Source organism: Topomyia yanbarensis, chromosome 1 (assembly GCF_030247195.1).
Source record: "Topomyia yanbarensis strain Yona2022 chromosome 1, ASM3024719v1, whole genome shotgun sequence".
Classification (NCBI taxonomy): domain Eukaryota; kingdom Metazoa; phylum Arthropoda; class Insecta; order Diptera; family Culicidae; genus Topomyia; species Topomyia yanbarensis.
The window spans coordinates 175,499,887-175,520,815 of record NC_080670.1 but is presented as its reverse complement, the minus strand read 5'-3'; the positions used below and the strand labels follow the sequence as shown (position 1 = coordinate 175,520,815).

Sequence of the window (20,929 nt, the reverse complement as noted above, 5' to 3'; positions counted from 1 at the left end):
AAGAATGATGTGAAGACATGTGCGACGATTTTTGTTCATTGATGACGAGACAGATAGCTACGTACCGATGTTCTTATTAAACCAGTCGGTTCAACCAAGCTGAATTGATGAAGATAGGTTTGTAGAAGTGAGTCGGGTGGTACTTACCCAGAAGGAGCGTTGAGGATAAATAAGCATCTTGGCAGAAGAAAAAAAAAATAGAAAAATGAGTAGGTAAGTGTAACCGACTAATATTCGGTGCGAAAATATCACCATTATGTTTAATACTTATTGTTTTTACTGCTATTTTTGTGCGATCATGGGAATAACAACTGATTTTTCTTTGTAAACGATACAGTGATGTTTATTAAAAATGTTCAAAATCCACGTAAAATAAATTGCTGCTTGTTCAAAAACCTGTAAATAAAATCAACGCTTTTTCTTGAAAAGGGCGATACTAGCAGTGACACCATTCAAAGAAAATCAACTGTGAATATTTCCAGACTTAGTTTTATTTCCTATTTATGGACTATTGTGTTTTTTACATTCTAGGTTGCATGATTCAGTGATCGAAACCCAAAACTTCATAAAGTATTTGAAATTATTAAATTAAAGTTTGTTTTTGCTATTGAAATTGACAAAATGATAGTATCGCCCCTTTTTCGATTGTTTACTTTTTCGGTCCGACCTATCAGCATTGAAGTATCGCCCTTACGTTTTTTTACAATAACCACCGTTTTACACCACTGATTTCGTCCAGGTTTTTTCAATAGCGATCATTGTTACTATTTACAGCTGATATCAGCTTGATAATCCTAAAAAAAATACGAAAAAACAGTTTCGCCTCTAAACTGCTAGCAAAAAAAGTATCGCCCTGTTTGTTTGCATGGAGCGTGGAGGGTGAAACTTTAAATAAACAAAAGTACAGTTTCGCCCGTTGTATTTTTTGCCGTAGTTTAAGAAAGGAATATCGTAGAATCCAAATTTTAAGGTTAAGGTTAATTTGTTGCGTTTCAAAGGCTTCATTCGCATGTATGAAAAAGCCTTATGTTTACATTTGAAGTATCGCCCTTTTCACAAAAAAGCGTTGAAATAGATAACATTGTGGTATGCTACCTGTTTAGCGTATTCTGTATGAAACATGCTCTGCTTCTAGTTATTCTCATAGAGCTAGAGAGAGGTGTCCAGGAAAAAATATTATTTAATTGTAAAAACATTGCAGAGTTCCCATAATATGGCTCGTTTGTACTGGTATGCTCGAGAATTTGACAGTTCCGCTAGATCGACATATTATGTTCACAGAGAACAGACGTCAAAAATCCTTTTTTGAATTGTTTAAAAACCAATTGGAACAATCATTTCGGTACACGCCACCGGCGATTGAAAGAATTGGCTGCTGTAAGCAAACTTTTCAGAATGACCGACAGTTAATTTTTTTGTGGTTCTTTTATGGAAGCACTCACTCTTCTACTATGGACTGAATCTCCCTTCAAATTTAGTTGCCGTCATAATTTGGCAGTCTACTGAACTATGGAGACGTGTTGCTTTCTGCTTTTTCGTCTTTGAAAATTAAAAGCATTTTTGGTACTTTCCAGTAGTAATAGTTTTGTTACTAACATTACGACACACGTAAATTCTAAATCTAAAACAAACATAGAAATGCATTAGAATTGATTACAACCAAGCAACACCATACGTTGTCCATGACATCAGTTTTACTGAGACGGAGAAAGAGCGTGGAAGGTCGCTACGGGTTTCAGGTGTCCTCGCTTGATCACATGTGGAATCGTCTTCGGTACCATGCTGTTTGGTAAAGAAACGGTAATTGTCAAAAAAATATAAAAGTAAGACACATTAGATTGACAAACCTAATACAATCGATGATCGGACAAACCGACAGGCACAGATTACAACCGGTGCAATCATCTGTGACGAGAGGCACGTGTGTCACTGCATCGAACTTAATTGCTTGATATCCAGAATCCGCACACGTCATATAGCATTTGCCACAGTTGATACAAAGGTCCTAAAGAAAAAGCAAAATTACTGTAGTATTTAAAATAATTCAAATTCCACTATTCTTACATCATCAATGAGGGCAACCACTTGCTTCTTATTGTCCAAGCTTTTGTACGAACCGATTTTTGGTAAAGCGGCTCCAAGCACGTCCTTGATTTTCGGAGCGGGATTTTCCGCACTTGTTTTTCTTTCACGCTTATCCACATCACCATTTGTGACAGTTGGATCCCACAGAGCTCCATTTTCACTTCGCATTTTAGCCAGCTTCTCTTCTCGCTTTTTCCTGTATTCTCCGAAATGCAGCAAAGGTTTCCCATCGTCATCACGGAGCTCTGCTACCGGCTTACCCTTCTGTAGTTTCTGAGTCGGTGGTGACTGTCCATCCCAGGCAAGACTTTCCGGGGGTGGATTTGCCTTCAGGTACAATAACGCTTTAAGGCCGGTAATGTAGTCGTCTACGACGGTAAAGTCCTGATTCTGAATCGATGAACAGATCTGAAGAATGGGAGCACCACACTGAATGAATTGCAGGGCTACGTCGGCTGAATCGATGCCACCGATACCGCAGATCGGAAATCCGGGCAGTTTGTTTCCGATCAATGAAACTGCTCGTAAGGCCTGCGGACGAGTAGCATTTCCGGACACCCCTCCGTATGTTGTTCGTTTATCGACACCAACAGCTGGCCAAGGTGATGTATCGGCATTTATAGACATCAGTCCTTGAACGGTATTGATTGCCGACACTCCGTCTGCTTTGCCTCGTTGAGCTGCCTGAGCAATCGATACGATATCGGTGATGTTTGGAGTCAGCTTAACGAAGAAAGGGATTTTCACAGCGGCTCGTACCCAAAGAGAAATGTTATACACTAGTTTTGGATCTTGACCGCAGGCCAGACCCATTCCGGATTCTCCCATACCATGGGGACATGACAAATTCAACTCAAGCATGTCAGCGCCTGCAGCCTCTGCTCGTTTGGCCAAATTAGTCCAATCCTCCTCGTTATAGGTACACATTATGCTAGCAATCACCACTTTCGAAGGGAAGTCCCGTTTCAACTCTGTTACACCGGTTAGCCAGTAATCAGCACATTTTTCGGATATCAGCTCGATATTTAGGAAGGCACCCTGCTGCGGACCAAAGTTGTGTCCAGCGGTTACTCCACGAACAATGCGGGGACTCACATTAGTCACCGTGTCTTTATCTAGGGCAAACGTCTTTGTAACGGCAAAGCCCCATCCCTGTTCAAAAGCTCGACGTATCATTGCCGTACTTGTCGTGGGAGGTGCCGACGCAAGTCCGAACGGATTTTCAAATCGAACACCACATACCTCAACCGATAGGTCTACGTTATCGATTTCGGTATAGAAGAGTGGCAGCTGAGGTGGTGTGTCGAAGGGTAGTTCCTGTAGATAGCAATGAATGTACCAGGCAGCCGTTTTACCATCGTTAACGGACTCGACCGTTGTTTCGGCTGCTCCGGCTAAATCTCCACCACAGAAAACCGATGCGATTTGAGTTTGTTGAGTTTTTGGGTCCACTTGAGGTAAATTCCAACGATTAAGAGGGACGGGGCTCAGTGCGTCGATGACTAAGGTTAGGAAAAAATTAATTATTTTACTTTGTTAGATGTTGTTCAACACAAACCGTCTTTGTCGCTCAACCCGGATCCGAAAGCAGAAATAACGTAGTTTGCCTTCAAACGCGTGATCTGATCTGTGTCCTCGATCCAATTGCCACTTTCATCTTGTTCTGTCCGTATAAATTCAATAGCTGCAATCTGTGACGTGCCAACAATCAATAATTTATCGGCGACATGTAGATACAGTACAGTTAACTCACCTTCCCATCTCGAATGATGACCTCCTTCGGCGACATGAAAGGAATAAACTCACAACGCTCTTCGCGGGCAAGTTCCACCTCCTCCGGGACGGCACGGATATTGTTGTTACCCTTTCGGAAGACTACGAACACCTTCCTAGCACCACAGCGAAGAGCTGAAGTGGCACAATCGAACGCTGTATCGCCAGCTCCCAAAACTATAACATTTCCACTGAGGGACGGTAATTTGGAAGCCGCCGACTTGCACGAACATAAGCCCGGTTTGCTTCCGTCGGATACCAGCGGCAAAAAGTCCTTAGAAGTGTAAAAACCTTGCTCCTTTGTCAGGCCGGAAAATACCTTATCGATTTTTGGCTGCGGTAAGCCGATTCCCAGGAACACAGCATCGTTTCCCGCATCCAAAAGACCCTGAACAGTTATGTCCTTGGTTGATAGGGCACGACCGGTTTCAAATTTAACGCCGAGGTCTTTCACTAGTTGGATTTCGAAATCGACAACGTCGAACGGTAGACGGTACTGGGGAATCTCCGATGAGCTAAGACCGCCCAGATAGGTACGCTTTTCGTAGATAGTGATGTCTTTGTAGCCAAGTCGTCCGAGGAATGTTGCACAGGAAAGCGAAGCGGGGCCACCACCTAGTAGAGCTACCTTTTTACTTGGATCCTTCAGTGGAGCAACATTGGACGGCACGATCTGACGAAGTCCCATGCGTTTGAATACGTCGGTAGCAAACTGCTGGAGACCTCCGATGTTGATAGCTCCTTCTTCAGCCGCTTGTAGATTACAGCCACCAACGCAAAGATCACTTGTCGGACAAACCATGCCGCAGGTCAGGCCCAATGGATTATCTGAAAATATAGCCTTGGCAGCACCGTAGTAATTTTTGTTAGCGATACTAGTGATGAAACTCTTGATGTCCAGCTGAGTGGGACATGACTTTTGGCACGGAGCATCAGCACACTTGAGGCAGCGGGCTGCCTCGCGTAGTGCTGCCCGTTCCGATAGGGTCGTGTGCTTAATGTCCGAGAAGTCATTGGTAAGCGGGGTGCAACTGGTACATGATCGGTCGGTGTTGCGTTTCCAGTGCTTCTTCGTTGTTTTGGTGACGGTGGTCGGTACCAGGGATCCGTGGGATTTTACTCGTGGATTGAGTGCCAACAGGCTCTGTAAAGGTTGAATGGGATTAGTTTCGAGCTTCGGGAAAGGTTTGCGCAAAAATAAATTCTAGTGTAAACGTAGTGGTGAAATGTAGACACAGAGAACAGACAGCTATGTTCGAGAAATAGATTCAAGATGGATGTATGTTCTCTGAGGCGTAGACTTGTTTGGATCGATAACCAGCGCACTAAGTGCACAACGTTTTGAAATTCAGGCGAAATTGTCTTAGAGCTTCAGGCGGTTGATAATGACACTTTCGGAAGCAGGGAATGATGGTCTGTCTAATTCTATATTTTTATTTATAGATATGTTTACTATATTTTTATTTATTAGAATGCCAACTATTTGTATTAAGTATACACGAAAAACATTAACAAGCACAATGAAGAATATTGAGTTTGCGCTTGGAGAAAAATCCGGTAGGCGGCAACGAACCAACAGGACTCTGGTCACTGCCAAGAATTTCTAAATGGCGCAGCCGGAATGCTGCTATGCTTTCTGCAAAGATGCTGTCGTTCCAATCGAACACGAGAACTGTCAATGGCCCTCATTCGAGTGGGATTCGAAGAGATTTTCGTCTGTTTAAATGTTTTTGATCGGTCTTGTGTTCGAATGGAATAAAACTGACAGATAAATGAAAAACAGAAAAATGATGTGTCGAGATTCAGCGTCGCTACGTTCTGCTGTTCTTCTTCTTCGCTTCTGTTTGGCTTGTTTGTGAAACAAAGCCCAAAATGGCACAGCATACCGACCCGCCGTCGGAAGCAAGCGAACCTGTGATCCACTCGTTTGCCCGGCTTACTCAAACATAGGGGCTATCCGCACAGCACGCGCAAAAGCGATGTGGCGTAGCCACATTGGGTGGTGGACACAAAATAAAATTGGCAACGCTAGCAAAATGTAAACACAAATGAACACTACGGATGAACCTATCGTCAATTGACATTTAGACGAGTTTTGATTCGAGCCAATAATATGGGCCCATCCGGAATATTCATTTGTGTTTACATTTTGCTAGTGTTGCCGATTTTGTTTTGATTCCACCACCCAATGAGGCTACGTCACACTGCTCTTGCGCGTGCTGTCCGACTACGCTACCGCTCAGTCGGACTTAAACTAGGGATAGCCCCTATGTTTGAGTAAGTCGGGTAAACGAGTGGGTTACTCCTACCGCCTATGGTGGGCCGATTCTCCGCACTAAGTCACTTTTGTTTCTCTTTGTTTGAATTTTGTGATCTCCACCTTTCAGATAACAAATATTAAAGATGGACTTTGTTTTGGTTTTTTTGGGAAGCAAGGAGAACATTTGACTTGTTTTCTAAAATCAAAAAATAATCCGAGTACAGATGGGCAGACTGATTTAGTTTTGAGAGTGATTTATGCATCATTCACTCAACAAAAGATTTGACTCTTATGATCGAAGCAGTGAGAGATGGGGGGGGGGGGAGATCGAAAATGTATACCAACTTAACTATACTTAACGTTCTTATTAATTTTAAGTGATTCATGGTCACAGTAAGCTGCTCCACTAAGTAACTACATTTCCATCTTTTTGGGATCGTAACAATCAATCACTCCTGTGGCAGATGCGCCAATTATATTGACTAATCCATGTGTGCGAGATTGAGGTTAAATCGGGTGGAATTTTTGCCAAATGAGGTTAAATCAGATGGAGAATCGTACACATCGCGTATACATATACAGCAATTCCATGAAAAAAAGTTATACGATCTCTCAAAATTCTGCAATATTTGGTAGAATCGTTCTTTACCGAAAAATATCAGATGCATATTTTTTTTATAACGTCATTAGGGTGTCACTTTCCACGTTAGACTGGTTCAAAAAAATTGTGATTTCTCAAAAGTTGATTTTTTTTTAAAATTCATAACTTTTGAACCGCTGAACTGATTTTCATGAGTTATATGTCAAATAAAAGGTATTTAAGTGTAGTTTCAAGAAAAAATTATGAACTTTAAAAAATATTGTGATTTGTACGAACAAAATACGCATTAAATGGCTTTTCTTGATTTTCACCGGGAGGGTCCTTGAATACTCCATAATTTTATATTTTTATTTGAAAGATCATTCAATTCTTCTCAATATCTCCAAACATATTTTTGAGTCAGATCTAGAGGTTTCAGAGATATATTTTTTCAGAAAATAAAAAATCTATGTTTACACCCCACATGCATGGAAACGATGAAACCGCATGGTAGTTCACCATACACCTCCAGCGAGTCACAGCAGCTGTGAATAAAGAAATCGATGATTGACAGTCGTGATTCGCTGGTTGGGCCACACCTCTGTCCAACCAACGAATTTGATTCGTTAGTTGGACCGACTGACAGATGTCAAAAACTCCAAAGGAGACGTTAGTAGTGTAATTGCATCTATTCACATCTCTAATAATTGTCAAATTGATTGTCAAAGCAAATTTGACATAAGATTTTGACATTTAGATGCTTATTAGTTGGACAATGGTCCAACTAGCGGAGGTCCAACTAAAAAGCGGTCCAGTTAAAAAGTGTGCAACAAGCGAATCACGACTGTACTTATAAGCCACTAAGAAAAAAATTTAGACATTGCAGACCATCGCGTTCAAAATATTTTTACCGAGCGTCATCTTTGGTTAGAAATTCCACTTTAATAAAAATCCTGGTGGTTTTAAAAGGGTCATATTTCGGCATTATTTATTTTTGTATCAAAAATCCAGAAGAAGGATGAAGTGAAATAAGTGAAATATTTTTTTATAACTGGCTCATTCGGCTTTTTGGAAATAATTTGCAATTCAATAGCAATTCATGAAACATAACAGAAAAAATGGAATTATTATAGCTGCGTCAATAGGTTGAAAGTGAGAATAAATTTACAACGAACAAGAGTACGAGACACTCGGTGACACTTTCCGCTTCTTGTACGATTTTTTTTTGGTGGCCAGCAATGGTCACGTTTACCCTTGTTGATCATTCCGTCCGCCTTCTACGTCGGTCATGTTTGCGCCCAAGTCGTTGTCGCTGGAGTAGCTCTGATTTTCGCTGTTAGATGTTTGGTGCTTTTTGTGTTTTCGAGTAACTTTGATGTATCCGCCTTCTTTCGTTTATTTTATCCCTATGGGCATGTTAACTATTCGCTTGAGGATACCGTGGCATATGTCGAAGACTGTTTGGTGGTGTAGTAAATGTAGTAGATGAATTTTCTGTAGTTGTTTTGTTGCATGGCTTACCGTAGTGTACCGTCTGGTTGCAGAACTGGCACTTAGGGGTCTGTCCAGGGTATACACACAGGGTTTTTTGTATGTAGTTAATATATTGAGATGGTCTGCCCTCGAATGTCAAGTAAGAAGGTATGGGTTGGTTCAGCTGCCTTCGCACTACCCGAACACCGTTGAGAATACCAGGGAAAAAGTTTCTCCAAGTGTCGTTTGTGACGGATTCCACCTCTTCATACTTCGATATGAATCTTTTAATATAATCCGTACTACTGCAAGGTGGCAAATCGTGTTGGCGGATTTCCGTTAGATCATTGTCCATATACACGAAGATCTTGATTTTGATGTTTTCATATTCGATTTCGTGTTGCATGGTGTTCTTTTCTACGAAGTTTTCTGCTTCGGCTAAGGAATTGAACATTATTAGTACTACTTGTCTCGTATGATATAATTGTATGTGTGACTCTACTGTAAGCATAAGTTCCATTTTCACCTTGATCAACTGTTCCACTTCGCTCACTGTTCGTCTAAGACGGGTCTGCGAGAAGTCAATCGTAATTTTGTTCTCCCGTAATGGGCGAAAATTATTTTCTGGTTCACTCATTTCACTCGCAGCTGGGGGCAACGGAGCTTTTTTGTTAGCCTAACTAGTGGGTAACCGCGACTTACAATATTCTAGGAGAATTTTATTGATCATCGGAAGGTAAAAATTGAGCGGCTTCTAGCATCCATCTAGATCAAAACAGGTTTTTCAACCCCAAAAGTCTTAAGGAAGTATTGTTTTTTTTTCTGGTCAATTTGTTCTATCAATTCGGGATTGAGTCGCCCATCTCTAACCCATTTTTAAATCGAAGTTGCATATGCAATTTCAATATTTGAGAACACCAATAGAACTACAAGAAAGGTACAAAAAAGCTTCAAAAACCTCGAAACAAATTTCATATCCTAATGTGTACCTCTTAGACACAGTTCCCCTACATGGTGAGTTTTAATAAATCTTTCTTTACTGCTTTCATCCATCAACTCGGATGATAAGCCCCTAGCAGCAATTGGTCACACGAGCAAAGTGTTTGCAGATTATATAAGACAATTAGCTGTTTCATTGAAGTTGTTTGTCGTTTTATTATCAGTACCAATTTTTGTCAATGGCTGTCTGCGCCGCAGATTAACGAGCATCGTGCGTTATCATTTTGAAAGAAAAAAACAGCAGATTTAGGTAAGCTATACGTAAGTACAAAGTAGAATGTGTGAAAGGAGAGCTCCAATAGAACAATGCTCGACAAACATATGATTGCGGCGTAAAACACAACTGTCAAAATTCTCTTTGAAAGGAAATTGCATTGCAGACAAACCGTTACTGATCGAACACAGATTAATTTCTCGAGCATGGTGGTCTGGCATATCATTCGTCTCCACTTATATTAGCAGATGTTATCGTTACAGTTAAAAACTAGAAAATTCCGTCAGCGATAATCATTTTTTCTCTTGTTCTAAGCAAGGGAATCGGAAGTAGTGCGCATTGTAGCGCATCATTGTACGAATAATACGCACTACTTCCGACGAGATTTCCTTTCTTCGAAGAAAAGAAAATATGCTTGTCGCTGGTTGGATTTTCCAGTTTTCAACTGCAACCAGAATGTTTGTAAAGAAAAACAAATGATCTTAAGTAGATGTTTAGTCCCTGTTGAAACAACACACTAGTTTTGTGCCCTCTTTTATAAAACTTCCAGTCGTTATCTCATAGTTCATGCGGGTGAACCTTTTTGTTTACAGTAAATGAATATGTGGCGTTTATGTTGGCTCCTTTCTCGTTGTTGAAATTTGTTTTCGGCCCTGGTTGAGTAGTCTTTTTTTTTTATCAGAAATGGGATTACAAACAGAAACTTATGAGTTGTTATCTCGATTCTCTAAAGCGTTAATTTTTGAAAGGAAGTGAAAGGTAAAATAACCTAAATATGTTATTTTGCTTATGAAGCTTTTTCAAGTGAACAGTTAGGCTTAAGAATCAGCTTTTTTACGGTGCGTTGAAAGCTTTGTTAGTGTTCATTGGAAGTAAGTATTGAATTGAATACTTTACGCTGACGTCACAAATGAACTGAGTGTTCATTTTTGACAGCTTGCTTGTACTGTTTACATGTAGTTAGAAAAATTCTTTACGATTTTCTTCGAGCAAATCGTTCACAGAAAGTCCATATAAACAATATTAGTAAACTGTCAAGAAAAGTGAGGTTAACTGTGTCAGTAAAGAACCTAATTGAACGAATTTTTTTACGTTTTGTTTGCGTGCCTTGAAATGTTCTCGTCGGAATATTCTTGCTGCGTGAATATGAAGTTAATGAGATAGTACACGCCGCTTGTTAATTTTTTAGAAATAATCTTTCAATATTCGACGTCACACCAGTCAGATAGAAAGCTTAGTGGTCGTCGTAATACTAGTCATATGTCCTTTACACTAAGAATCGGCTGGTCAGTCGAAAAAGAAGTTCCGCTACGGAATGTAGTACTAAAATTGCTTTTTTCCTATAATTTGTGAAATCTATTGTTTCATACCTCAATATCCGGTAGATCCTTACTGGTTAGAACACTAGCACAACTCATGCTGAGATGTTAACGCTTCCAAGCAGCCTCACAAAATTTGAACGTTAAATTACTTCCATACAACGGTTACACAGACTGTTTCCTAGTCTGAATTCCTGATAAAGTTTTTTTTTGATAATCTGAAAGAATAAGGTAATGTATTGGCTATTATTAGATTTGGCTATCTACAGCGTGGCAACAAATTCCACTGATAAGCGTGATATCTCTCTCTCTCATTAACACCGATAACTGCTAGCACGAGGAAACAGAATACAAATCTCGACAACCACTGATAAAGGAAGTACTTACTAAAGCTCTTTCAACGATATCTCACCAATTCTTCAGACAGCCTGAAGCCGAAAACCTGCTTATTTGTGACGGTAACAACCTTGATTTAGTAACCACACCTCCAACTTAAGCCACTACTATCACTAGCACATAATCAGACTCGTTTTTGCGTTAGCAACTGACATCGGCATTCTATTCAATACATGTCAATCAGCTCACGCTCGTGTATATGTCGCTATGCTTTACTAGGTTGATTGACATCATGATGTTTTAAAACAGATTCAAATCAAGCGCATGTGCTATTTCTCCTGGTGATGATGTTCCACGGTCGCACGCTTTTATGAAAATTGATGCGCGTTATACTTTGTTATAACTATTGCGCATTCAGCTAGAATATCTTGTTTACATAATTTCTATTCACGCTAGACTGACTAGTGACTAATGCCTCAAGGTACGATTATTGACCATCCAAAGAACTATTGCACTGAGCACAAGCAAATAGTAAATAAAACATGGTTTTGATCACTTACACCTACTTCTCAGCATACAAATTGTCGGATGAATCGGTTGAATGAGAGCGAGAGAGAAACACAGATGCGACCGATGACTACCGCAGTCTAGAGACTAGATTGGAGCTACAAACCTTCCGAATGCTGCTGTGGTCACTAGTAGACTAATTTGTTCTCGCGACTGGTTTGCGACTCAAGTTTGTTTAGACGACGACGACGATGACGATTACATACAGCTTTACTACTTTGTACGCATGTACATCTACCTACAAGCTGACCAATTGATAGTGCGAGAGAGCGCGAAGGACTCTTATCAGTTATCCCATGGTAGAGCGGATGGTGTTTTTGTCGTATTATCAAACCGTTTGCGGATTAGTGAGAAACTTTTATTGGGTTAAAACTTTTCCAAATTGATGTAGAAGATAGAGTTTATGGTAGAAACGCATCAAAATTGAAAACAATTAAAAACAATAGAGATAAAACGTCGCAGAATTCCGCGTTATTTACATATGGCCTGTGTTAAGCCAAAGAGGACCAAGCGCCATATAGAGATACATGCTCTAAAATCGCTATCGCATCCAACATAGCACCAGCAACAGCCACATCTAATTATTTTTGGGAACACAAATATCAAACGAAAGCAAATAAGTGGTCTTTAATTTGCCACGCTAATGATAAGTTACCTAAAAATGCATTTTAACATGAAAAATACCAGAAAAAAATTATGGCGCTCAGCTCGGTCTGGCTTAACGCAGGCCACATTCAAATATGGTTGATAATTTTCGTATAGTTGGCTGAATAGGTTAGTTTTTTAACAATGAAAGTTGAAGTATTCAGCTGTTGATAACCGTCAACCCTATCAAAGTAGTGATACAAAACAATAAAGTTAAACAATCGGAATAGTTTACCAATCACACGTAGCAAAAGATATGCCGAATGATCTATTCTATTACCGTGGAAAATTTCCAATCGGATCTAAGTAACGTTGAGATCCTCTCTTTGTTTGCTTTCTCTTTCTGGTTATTGTGGAATCTCACTATAATCAAGAATTTCGTCGAGTTGAGCTGATAAATTTATGGGAAGCACTCGAGTGCGAAGGAAACAAAAACCTAGCGTTGAAACGTTGTCATGCACGTACTGATGCGAATTAATTGGGCGCGTTAATCTTTAATTCTTGCGTCCATTGAAGTTGTATCATACTTTGTGACTAAATTTAGGATGAAAACAAATGAAAAGCATTCGGAATCGGTAGTATGTTCGCCAACCAATTTGTTTTTGTTGAAGTTTATTTTACGCCATGCAAGAGCTTTCATGTTACCGTTGCGAATATAAACAGTAAGCGATTTCGGCGAGGAATATTTCAAATTATTCTTTATAAAAATGATGGTGGTTTTGGAAAGGAGCGTTTTTGTTGGCGCTGTTGTCGTCAGTGTTAATGGGGGAGATGCGCTGGCTTCGATTCTCGTACACTGCAAATAATCTACACTTTTTTGCCTTTCTCATATAGAAAGGTTATGCAATCACTCTGAAAAACGTCAACCTAATCCCGGCCCGGAGGGCCGGGTGTCATATCCCATTCGCAGTGGCGTAGTAAGAAAATTTTTCGGGGGGGGATATGAAATTTTTTTGTATATATATGAAAAAATGTTCAAAAACATTCTGAGCAGGAAAAAATGTTCAAAAACCAACAACTCAGGGAACTGGTTTGGGCAGTCAATGTAGGAAAGCTAGCTGTTGGTATAGAATAAATGCTCTTCCCCTACGAGGACAATCTGGGCGGCAAACTTCAGACATTCTAATTTACTGAGCCCTTCAGTTCCCTTGTGCCATTCAGTAGCACTTCCTCATTGAGCTTCCGACTTGTTCGCGAACTACTCGGTCTAGTCCCCGACGATAGATTTAGCCTACTCCCACGAAAAGTTCCCCGGCGAGAGAAGTTCGAGCCAACCAGCCAGGTGCTGCGGTCAGTTCGGCGATTCCGGTAGAGTAGGGCATCCGGTTTGCTGGAGCCCCGGCGCGACTGGTGGTGTATCGTCGCGGTCTACACGGTCTCGTTCCCGGCGGTGAATCTGACTGTAAGCTGACGGAGAGGTCTCAGACAAAAGAAGTTCTCCCGATACCGATTCTTGTTTGGTTTCAGTACCACAACTTCTTGAGCCCTTTGACTCCGTAACCGGTGCCATTTAGCACCTCAACTCCTTTAAGCCATTTAGTTCTCTTCTTGGGCCATTTAGCACTACTTCCTTGATGGTCCATTCAGTCCTCGACTTGTTCGCGAACAACTCGGTCTAGTCCCCGACGATGGACCTGACCTACTCCGACAGAGAATTCCCCGGCGAGAGAAGTTCTCCCAAGATCGAGCTAATCAGCTAGGTGCCGAGGTCAGTTCGACGATTCTGGTGAAGCAGGGTATCCGATGCACTGGTGCGCCGATGACCCACGAATAGTGGTGTCTCGTCGCTGTCTACTCAGTCTAGTCCCCAGCGGTGAATCTAGCTTACGCTAACGGAGAGTTCCCTGTCGAAAAAAGTTTTCCCAATATCGATTCTTCTTTGGTTTTCGCTATTTTTCTATCGGAACAATCGGTGGGGTGCCGTGGTCGGTCTGGCGAATCCGCATGGAGCATGACGTCCGGTTCGCTGGCGTTTCGACGACTCATACTCGCCGCTCTGTTGCAGTCTATTCAACTAGTCCTCGGCGGTGGATCTAGCTTATACCTGCGGAGAGTTCCCTGGCGGTGATTGCTCTCCCGAAACCGTTGTTCGATGTCCATTCCGCTGTAAGACGGTCATGATCTACATCAGCGGTTCTCAACCTTTTTCGTACCACGGACCCCTTAGATATCACACGGGGTTGCTGCGGACCCCCACAGATAAACATCAATTTTATATGCTATGAATATGTTATTTTCAATTTGTTAGGAAACAAGATTTGAAATTTCAATATGCACTCGGAAAATATATTTTTCTTCGCGGACTGCCAGCAATGACTTCGCGGCCCCCTAGAGGCCCGCGGACCCCAGGTTGAGAATCACTGATCTACACCATATCTCGTACGACCAGCAGTCGAAGCGTCCTGTTCAGCTTTTCGCGGTTTCACTTGGTTTTCAGCGCCGCACCCCAAGCAGGAGCCCCATATCGCAGTATCGATGACGAAACACTAGATAAAGACCCGACATTTCGCATGTGTAATCAACGTGGTTGTTAAAGCTCAATCAGTCGTCGATTATCACTCCCATTTGCTTCAGTGCACGCTTCGATGCATTCACAAGCCCTTCGATGGTGATCTGTATCCGCTGAACCGCTTTGCAGTTGCTGTGCAACAACAAATCCGTCTTGTAGTGCGCTATTTGCAGCTTGACCCATTCATTCAGCTCTCGATAGCATCTATTGTCTCCGTCACCGACACCTCTATTTCTTCAAGTGTCTCACCGTTAGTGACACATTGTCCACGAAACCAACGATTTTCACTTTCCTGGGCAGCCGCAGTGTTAAGACCCCACACTGATAGAATATATTCGTAAATCGCTAGGAATTAATTTCGTACAAACAACTTTCATAAAAAATACGAATTTTTCGTACATATGATGAACCGTTCGTAGTTCTATCGAAACACTTATTTTTTATTACAAGTTTTTCGTGAAAACCACGAAATGACTTTCGTTAGCTTATTACGAAACAGCTTCATGCAGCAAACGAGTCGTTCGCTGTTATATACGAATATCTTTATAATATTTACGAGCACCATTCGTCAAACCGTCCATGCCAAAAGAGCAATATGGAGCCATTGTTGCTATTCGTCAGATAATTGTTGTTGTCTGATTATTTAGTAGTCGTATCCGTGTCCGTCGGTTGCAGGAAGATTTCCTGAAGCTCTTTCGCTTCCAGTTGATTCAGAATCTGGAGCAGTACAGAATCAGTTGAGCCGTCGCGAACTGCTCGTTGATTTTGTATGAATAATTTTGAGTTTTTCTCTGCCGGAGCAATATCGGTGCTGTCAAACATCGATCCTAAAAGATCGTTTCGTTTCTTTCACGAAAAATAATGTCGATAACTTTCGGGCAATGTAAATTAAATAAGTAAAATTTACGAAAACTTTCGTTCATCAATCAATCGGCCATTTCTTCGTATCACAATAAAATCGATTTGGCCACATCGATTTTTTTAAATAAAAAAAAAACATCGATCCCAAAAGATCGACTGAAAACAATAAGAGGCTAATAAATACGAAAACTTTTCTAAGATAAACGAAAAGATTTTGTGCGACCAAAGAAGTCGTTCGTAATATATACAAACGTTTATTAAAATAAACAAAACATTTCATTTCATTCACGAAAAATAATGTCGTTATCAACGATAACATTCGTGCAGTGTACATTAAATGTGTAAAATTTACGAAAACTTTCGTTCACCATACGGCTATTCTTGTTCATGAAATGAACGAAACTTACTATTTACAATGTACGAAAATACTTCGTTGCAGAAAACGACGAATGAATTCGTGCATTGCATGATTCATTATATTCACAAATTTATATTATCAGTGTATCGTACATCCCATTCCAAAGTGTTGGACAGAGAATGGAGCCCTGAGTAACGCACGCTGCGACTCGCAGTGCCTTCTGTCCATTTTTTCGTCTGGTACATGAAGAACTACTTCCAGTACTCTGGAAGTAGTTCTTCATGATCTGGCTCATTCTTTTATGTCACGCTGCAGCATTGGTTTATTCGAGGCTGGATGGCCCGGTGACTTCCCTGACTTTGGCAGCAACATCAGTTTCTGCACCTTCCTCATTTCGGGGATTACCACTTCAGCAGTAGTATACTGAACATGTCCGGATATGCCAGGATCGCAGCTTTCAGCGCCACGGTTGGTATTCCATCCGGACCGAGGGTTTGCTTTGATTTTAGTCACATCGACGCGTCTTTGAGCTCGTCGTTAGTCACTTGCCACTCGACTGTGTTACCTCCGACTTCTTCGCCGTACGGTGTCGGTGATCAGTAGTTGAATCGTGATTCGGGAAGAGACCCTCAATGATTATCTTTAGCTTACCCGGGCATATTTCAGCTGGTGTCGACGGACCATCGTCTTCGTTATGACGAATCAGTACGCGTCCCCCAGGGATTGGCGTTTATTTCTCAGCACAGCTACTTATGGCAATTGGCTTGCTAAGCTTGATCTCCCGTTTTAAACCTTCTAGCTACGTCGCTTGCGCTCTTGTCTCACTCTCCGATCTTGCGCTCTGAGCCCGCCTTCTGGCTCTAAGACAAGCAGCGTGTAGCGTACTAAGTTACTCATTTAACCAGTAAGCTGCACGCCGTCTACTGCATAGCCCTAGTTTTCATGACATTGTAACGTCACAAGCCGTCACAATCCTTCTTGTTAGCCGTCAGCCTATCAACGTACTTGATTCCGTTGTTCGCCGAAGTAACTCAACAAAGAGGTTTTCGTTAAAGGCTTTCGTCTTCCATTTTAGCTAGCCGCCCGTCCTTCTTCGTGCTGCAGCAGGGTTCCATTGGCCGATGCGGTAGCGAATCGCCTGGTGGTCTCTCTGGGGATACTTCTCTCACACTCTCCAGTCCATGTTCGCCGTCAGTCAAAGACTACAGAATGTGGCGAAATTTCTCTCGGTACCGATATCCGTTTCGTGAACCAATAAGCTCCCAGCTCCTCGCTTCGCCGCGATCTACTTGTTATAGTCCTCGGCGGTTGAGCTAGCCTCCACAACGTGCCGTCGGGTAGGTGTCGAGTCTGCAGCCAATTTCCACTACAAGGAAATATTTTCACAAGATAACTTTTGCAAATGAAACTTTGAGAATTTCATTTAAAATATTTGGCATATTTTTGTTTAACATATTCAATTTTTTCAAATTTCTCCAAAATATTTCGGGGGGGGTTTCGTCCCCAAAACCCCCCCCGCTACTACGCCACTGCCCATTCGACTCAGTTCGTCGAGATCGGAAAAAGTCTGTATGTGTGTGTGTATGTATGTATGTGTGTGTGTATGTGTGTGTGTGTGTGTATGTATGTGCGTATGTGTCAAATAATGTCACTCATTTTTCTCAGAGATGGCTGGACCGATTTGCCCAAACTTAGTCTCAAATGAAAGGTGCAACCTTCCCATCGGCTGCTATTGAATTTTGGATCGATCGGAATTCTGGTTCCGGAATTACGGGTTTCAGAGTACGGCCACACAGAAATTTCTCATATAAACTATAGGAAAAATTAAAAATAGAATTTTTATTTTTGATGCTAAATGTGTTCAAGGTGCATGAAACGTCGAGATTTGATGCAAACTCGAAAAAAAATTTGACTACGATTCACTTTTTTGGATTTTGGCACATTTTTGCCTTTCTCATATAGAAAGGTTATGCAATCACTCTGAAAAACGTCAACCTAATCCCGGCCCGGAGGGCCGGGTGTCATATCCCATTCGACTCAGTTCGTCGAGATCGGAAAAAGTCTGTATGTGTGTGTGTATGTATGTATGTGTGTGTATGTGTGTGTGTATGTGTGTGTGTGTGTGTATGTATGTGCGTATGTGTCAAATAATGTCACTCATTTTTCTCAGAGATGGCTGGACCGATTTGCCCAAACTTAGTCTCAAATGAAAGGTGCAATCTTCCCATCGGCTGCTATTGAATTTTGGATCGATCGGAATTCTGGTTCCGGAATTACGGGTTTCAGAGTACGGCCACACAGAAATTTCTCATATAAACTATAGGAAAAATTAAAAATAGAATTTTTATTTTTGATGCTAAATGTGTTCAAGGTGCATGAAACGTCGAGATTTGATGCAAACTCGAAAAAAAAATTTGACTACGATTCACTTTTTTGGATTTTGGCACATTTTTGCCTTTCTCATATAGAAAGGTTATGCAATCACTCTGAAAAACGTCAACCTAATCCCGGCCAAATTTTTTTTCGACTCGTTTAGGGTTTCTGGATTTTAACAGAGGCGTAGTTGATGGTTTACGGAGAGGGGTTACACCCCCCCCCCCCCCTCTACTGTTCGCGCCCCTCCTTTAAAAATCTCCTTAAATCACCCCTCAGACCACCACCCCATCCAGCCCTCATACCCCTCCCTTTCAACCCCGTCATCTTTAAACCACCACTGTATCACAAAGCATAATAATTTAAGCTGGGGAGTCGTTCGTTCATGGGACTTTCGCCCTCTTCACATACCCAGCCCCGCATGACAAAATGAGTTAGCAAGCAGATAACATTGATCTAATGCTGATTAGGCTAATGGAGTATGATATTTTTTTGTTTCAAGTGTTTCACCGTCGACACGTAGCTCATCAAGTTCGTGGCTGGCATGCCATTGTGTATATGTAAGTGCAAAGTGTACTAAGAATGTAATGGACATTTCCACAATTATGTTGAACATAAAAAGCCTCCGTGCCATAGTTTAGAGAAATGAGAAAGGCACAATTGCACCGCTAGGTGGATTAAAACAGGTTTTTTCAAAGAGATTTGACACATAAGTTTTAAGTTTCGAGCCACACTGAGAAATTAAGAACTTTCCTTTTGTCCTTAAAGGAAATTACACTTAAAACTTAAGTGTGCCACTCGATGACACGATCGACTGTAATCACTTTTTTTTTGCGGCAACATTAAGTGTCATCGCAATTAAAATTTAAAAGTCAGCGTACTAGATCATAAATGTTTTGCCAATAACAGTGAATAATGCACACTTTTTTCCGAATAGATTCGACTCATAAGATTTGACTTTCAAATCACACTGAAAACTCAAGTATTTTCCTTTTGCTCTTCAATAAAATAACACTTAAAATATAAGTGTGTCACCTAATGGCAAGGGCGTATATTATCGCATTTAAATAGTAAGTGTAAGCTTATTAAATAGTAAATGTTTCTCCCATGTAAACCATGCTTTTGACAATTTCGGTGACATTAAGTGTAAAAACATGCAGAAATATCTAATTCAATGCATGGCAAATTTGGAAGGTTTTGGATAGTAAGTTAATGCTTGAAAATATTTGTTTGCATAATTGATATATTAGCAGGTGTGTACAGATAATGTAATCAATGTTCCTTGTTTTTTTTGCAGCTGTATGATTTATATCGGATGCAAAAAGAGACGCGGTAATGATGAATTTGTTTAATTCGTATATGTAAGAATAATATTTTATTATCTTATTTTACAGAATGTATATCATTATAATATATTTTTACATTCAAATAAAAAAAATACTTAATCAAACCAAATCTTTATTGTCATTGATATACAAATGTTCTCCCATTTAAAAATTAATATTTTTGCACATGGCTTTTATAGGAAATGATTTAATATTCAAGTCGATGCCAACTTAAATTCGATATGAATTTCATGCAATATTTATTTGTCGCACACTTAATTTGAATACGTCATGCATTTGAAACTCAAGTGTGCCGTTTATTGGATCTAACGTGTTTTTAAAGAAGTGCGTTATTAAGTGTCTGACACATGAGTTCTAAGTGTCAAGACAGTTGCGGCAAAATTAAGTGTTAAACACTTGAATCTAATGTGCGGATTATTTGCAGTGTAGGATGCCTTTGACTTCTTATTATTTCTGGGCTTAGCTGTTGTCCTGGATGCGATGCGATAAACCACTGGATAAATCAAATTGAGTCCGAAAATAAAAGTCGCAAGGACAGAGCGTGCTTCGTATAGCCCGTTTAAATATATTGGAATATAACATCGGCCATTTAAGATCAAGCGTAAACATCGGACAGAGATCCTTCAGCATAAGAATCGCTTAAAAAATGTTCACTCGTAAAACTCGGCAAGAATGAGCCTCCAGTATAAAAACCGGTTAAAAATAAATAATTCGTTCGCAGAAGCATCCGTATATCGGGATGTTCAAGATTAAACGTCGGCTAAAAAAGCTGCTTTTTTGTTGTTGGGTACATATTCCACTACGACCAGTGTTTTGATCTATTGTGGCAGGCCCCTTTTAATTGTATGCCATTAATTGTATGCCTATTAATTTGAGTGATTCCCACCTGCTGGCTATAGGCATGGTCCCAGTAAGGTATTATAGAACGGATAAAGTTTATCGCCTTACTGGGTGCAGTTGTCCATACATCTAAGGGTTGTATTACCCCCTTATCGAAGAATTTGCTCCTTTTGTGAAAAAAGTGCTATTACACAGTAAATGTTCTGAGTTCTCCCTATCTATGGTGCAGAAGCGACAGGTATCATCTTCTATTTTGCCTAGTTGCTTAAGGTAATATTTACTGGGACAGTGCCCTGTTACTAAACCACTGAAAGTACTTAAATCCTTCTTAGACATACTAAGAAGTCTTTGAGTGATTATTTTATTTGGCGAGATAAATCTTTTGGATTGT

The 20,929-nt window shown here is 40.7% G+C and overlaps 1 protein-coding gene across 1 annotated transcript; it reads right to left on the bottom strand.

The window, feature by feature from the left end:
- Nucleotides 1–430: 430 nt before the first annotated feature.
- Nucleotides 431–11,781, bottom strand: LOC131682008 (dihydropyrimidine dehydrogenase [NADP(+)]). Its single transcript, XM_058963141.1, has 7 exons — nucleotides 11,713–11,781; nucleotides 10,755–10,921; nucleotides 3,839–5,002; nucleotides 3,644–3,776; nucleotides 2,065–3,587; nucleotides 1,848–2,005; nucleotides 431–1,782 (listed from the first exon to the last, which is right to left on the bottom strand). The coding sequence occupies exons 2-7, from the start codon at nucleotides 10,800–10,802 to the stop codon at nucleotides 1,695–1,697; spliced, it is 3,114 nt and encodes a 1,037-aa protein (XP_058819124.1). The 5' UTR covers nucleotides 10,803–10,921; nucleotides 11,713–11,781; the 3' UTR covers nucleotides 431–1,694.
- Between the last annotated feature and the right edge of the window lie 9,148 nt (nucleotides 11,782–20,929).

What these genes read in the sequence shown, in the direction of transcription:
- LOC131682008 (XM_058963141.1), bottom strand. Translation starts at nt 10,802, where the DNA reads ATGAGTTGTGCTAGTGTTCTAACCAGTAAGGATCTACCGGATATTGAG. An exon ending in TCATCATTCGAGATGGGAAG is followed by an intron (nt 3,777 to 3,838) that starts GTGAGTTAACTG and finishes GGCACGTCACAG; the next exon opens with ATTGCAGCTATTGAATTTAT. An exon ending in TGGTTGCCCTCATTGATGAT is followed by an intron (nt 2,006 to 2,064) that starts GTAAGAATAGTG and finishes CTTTTTCTTTAG; the next exon opens with GACCTTTGTATCAACTGTGG.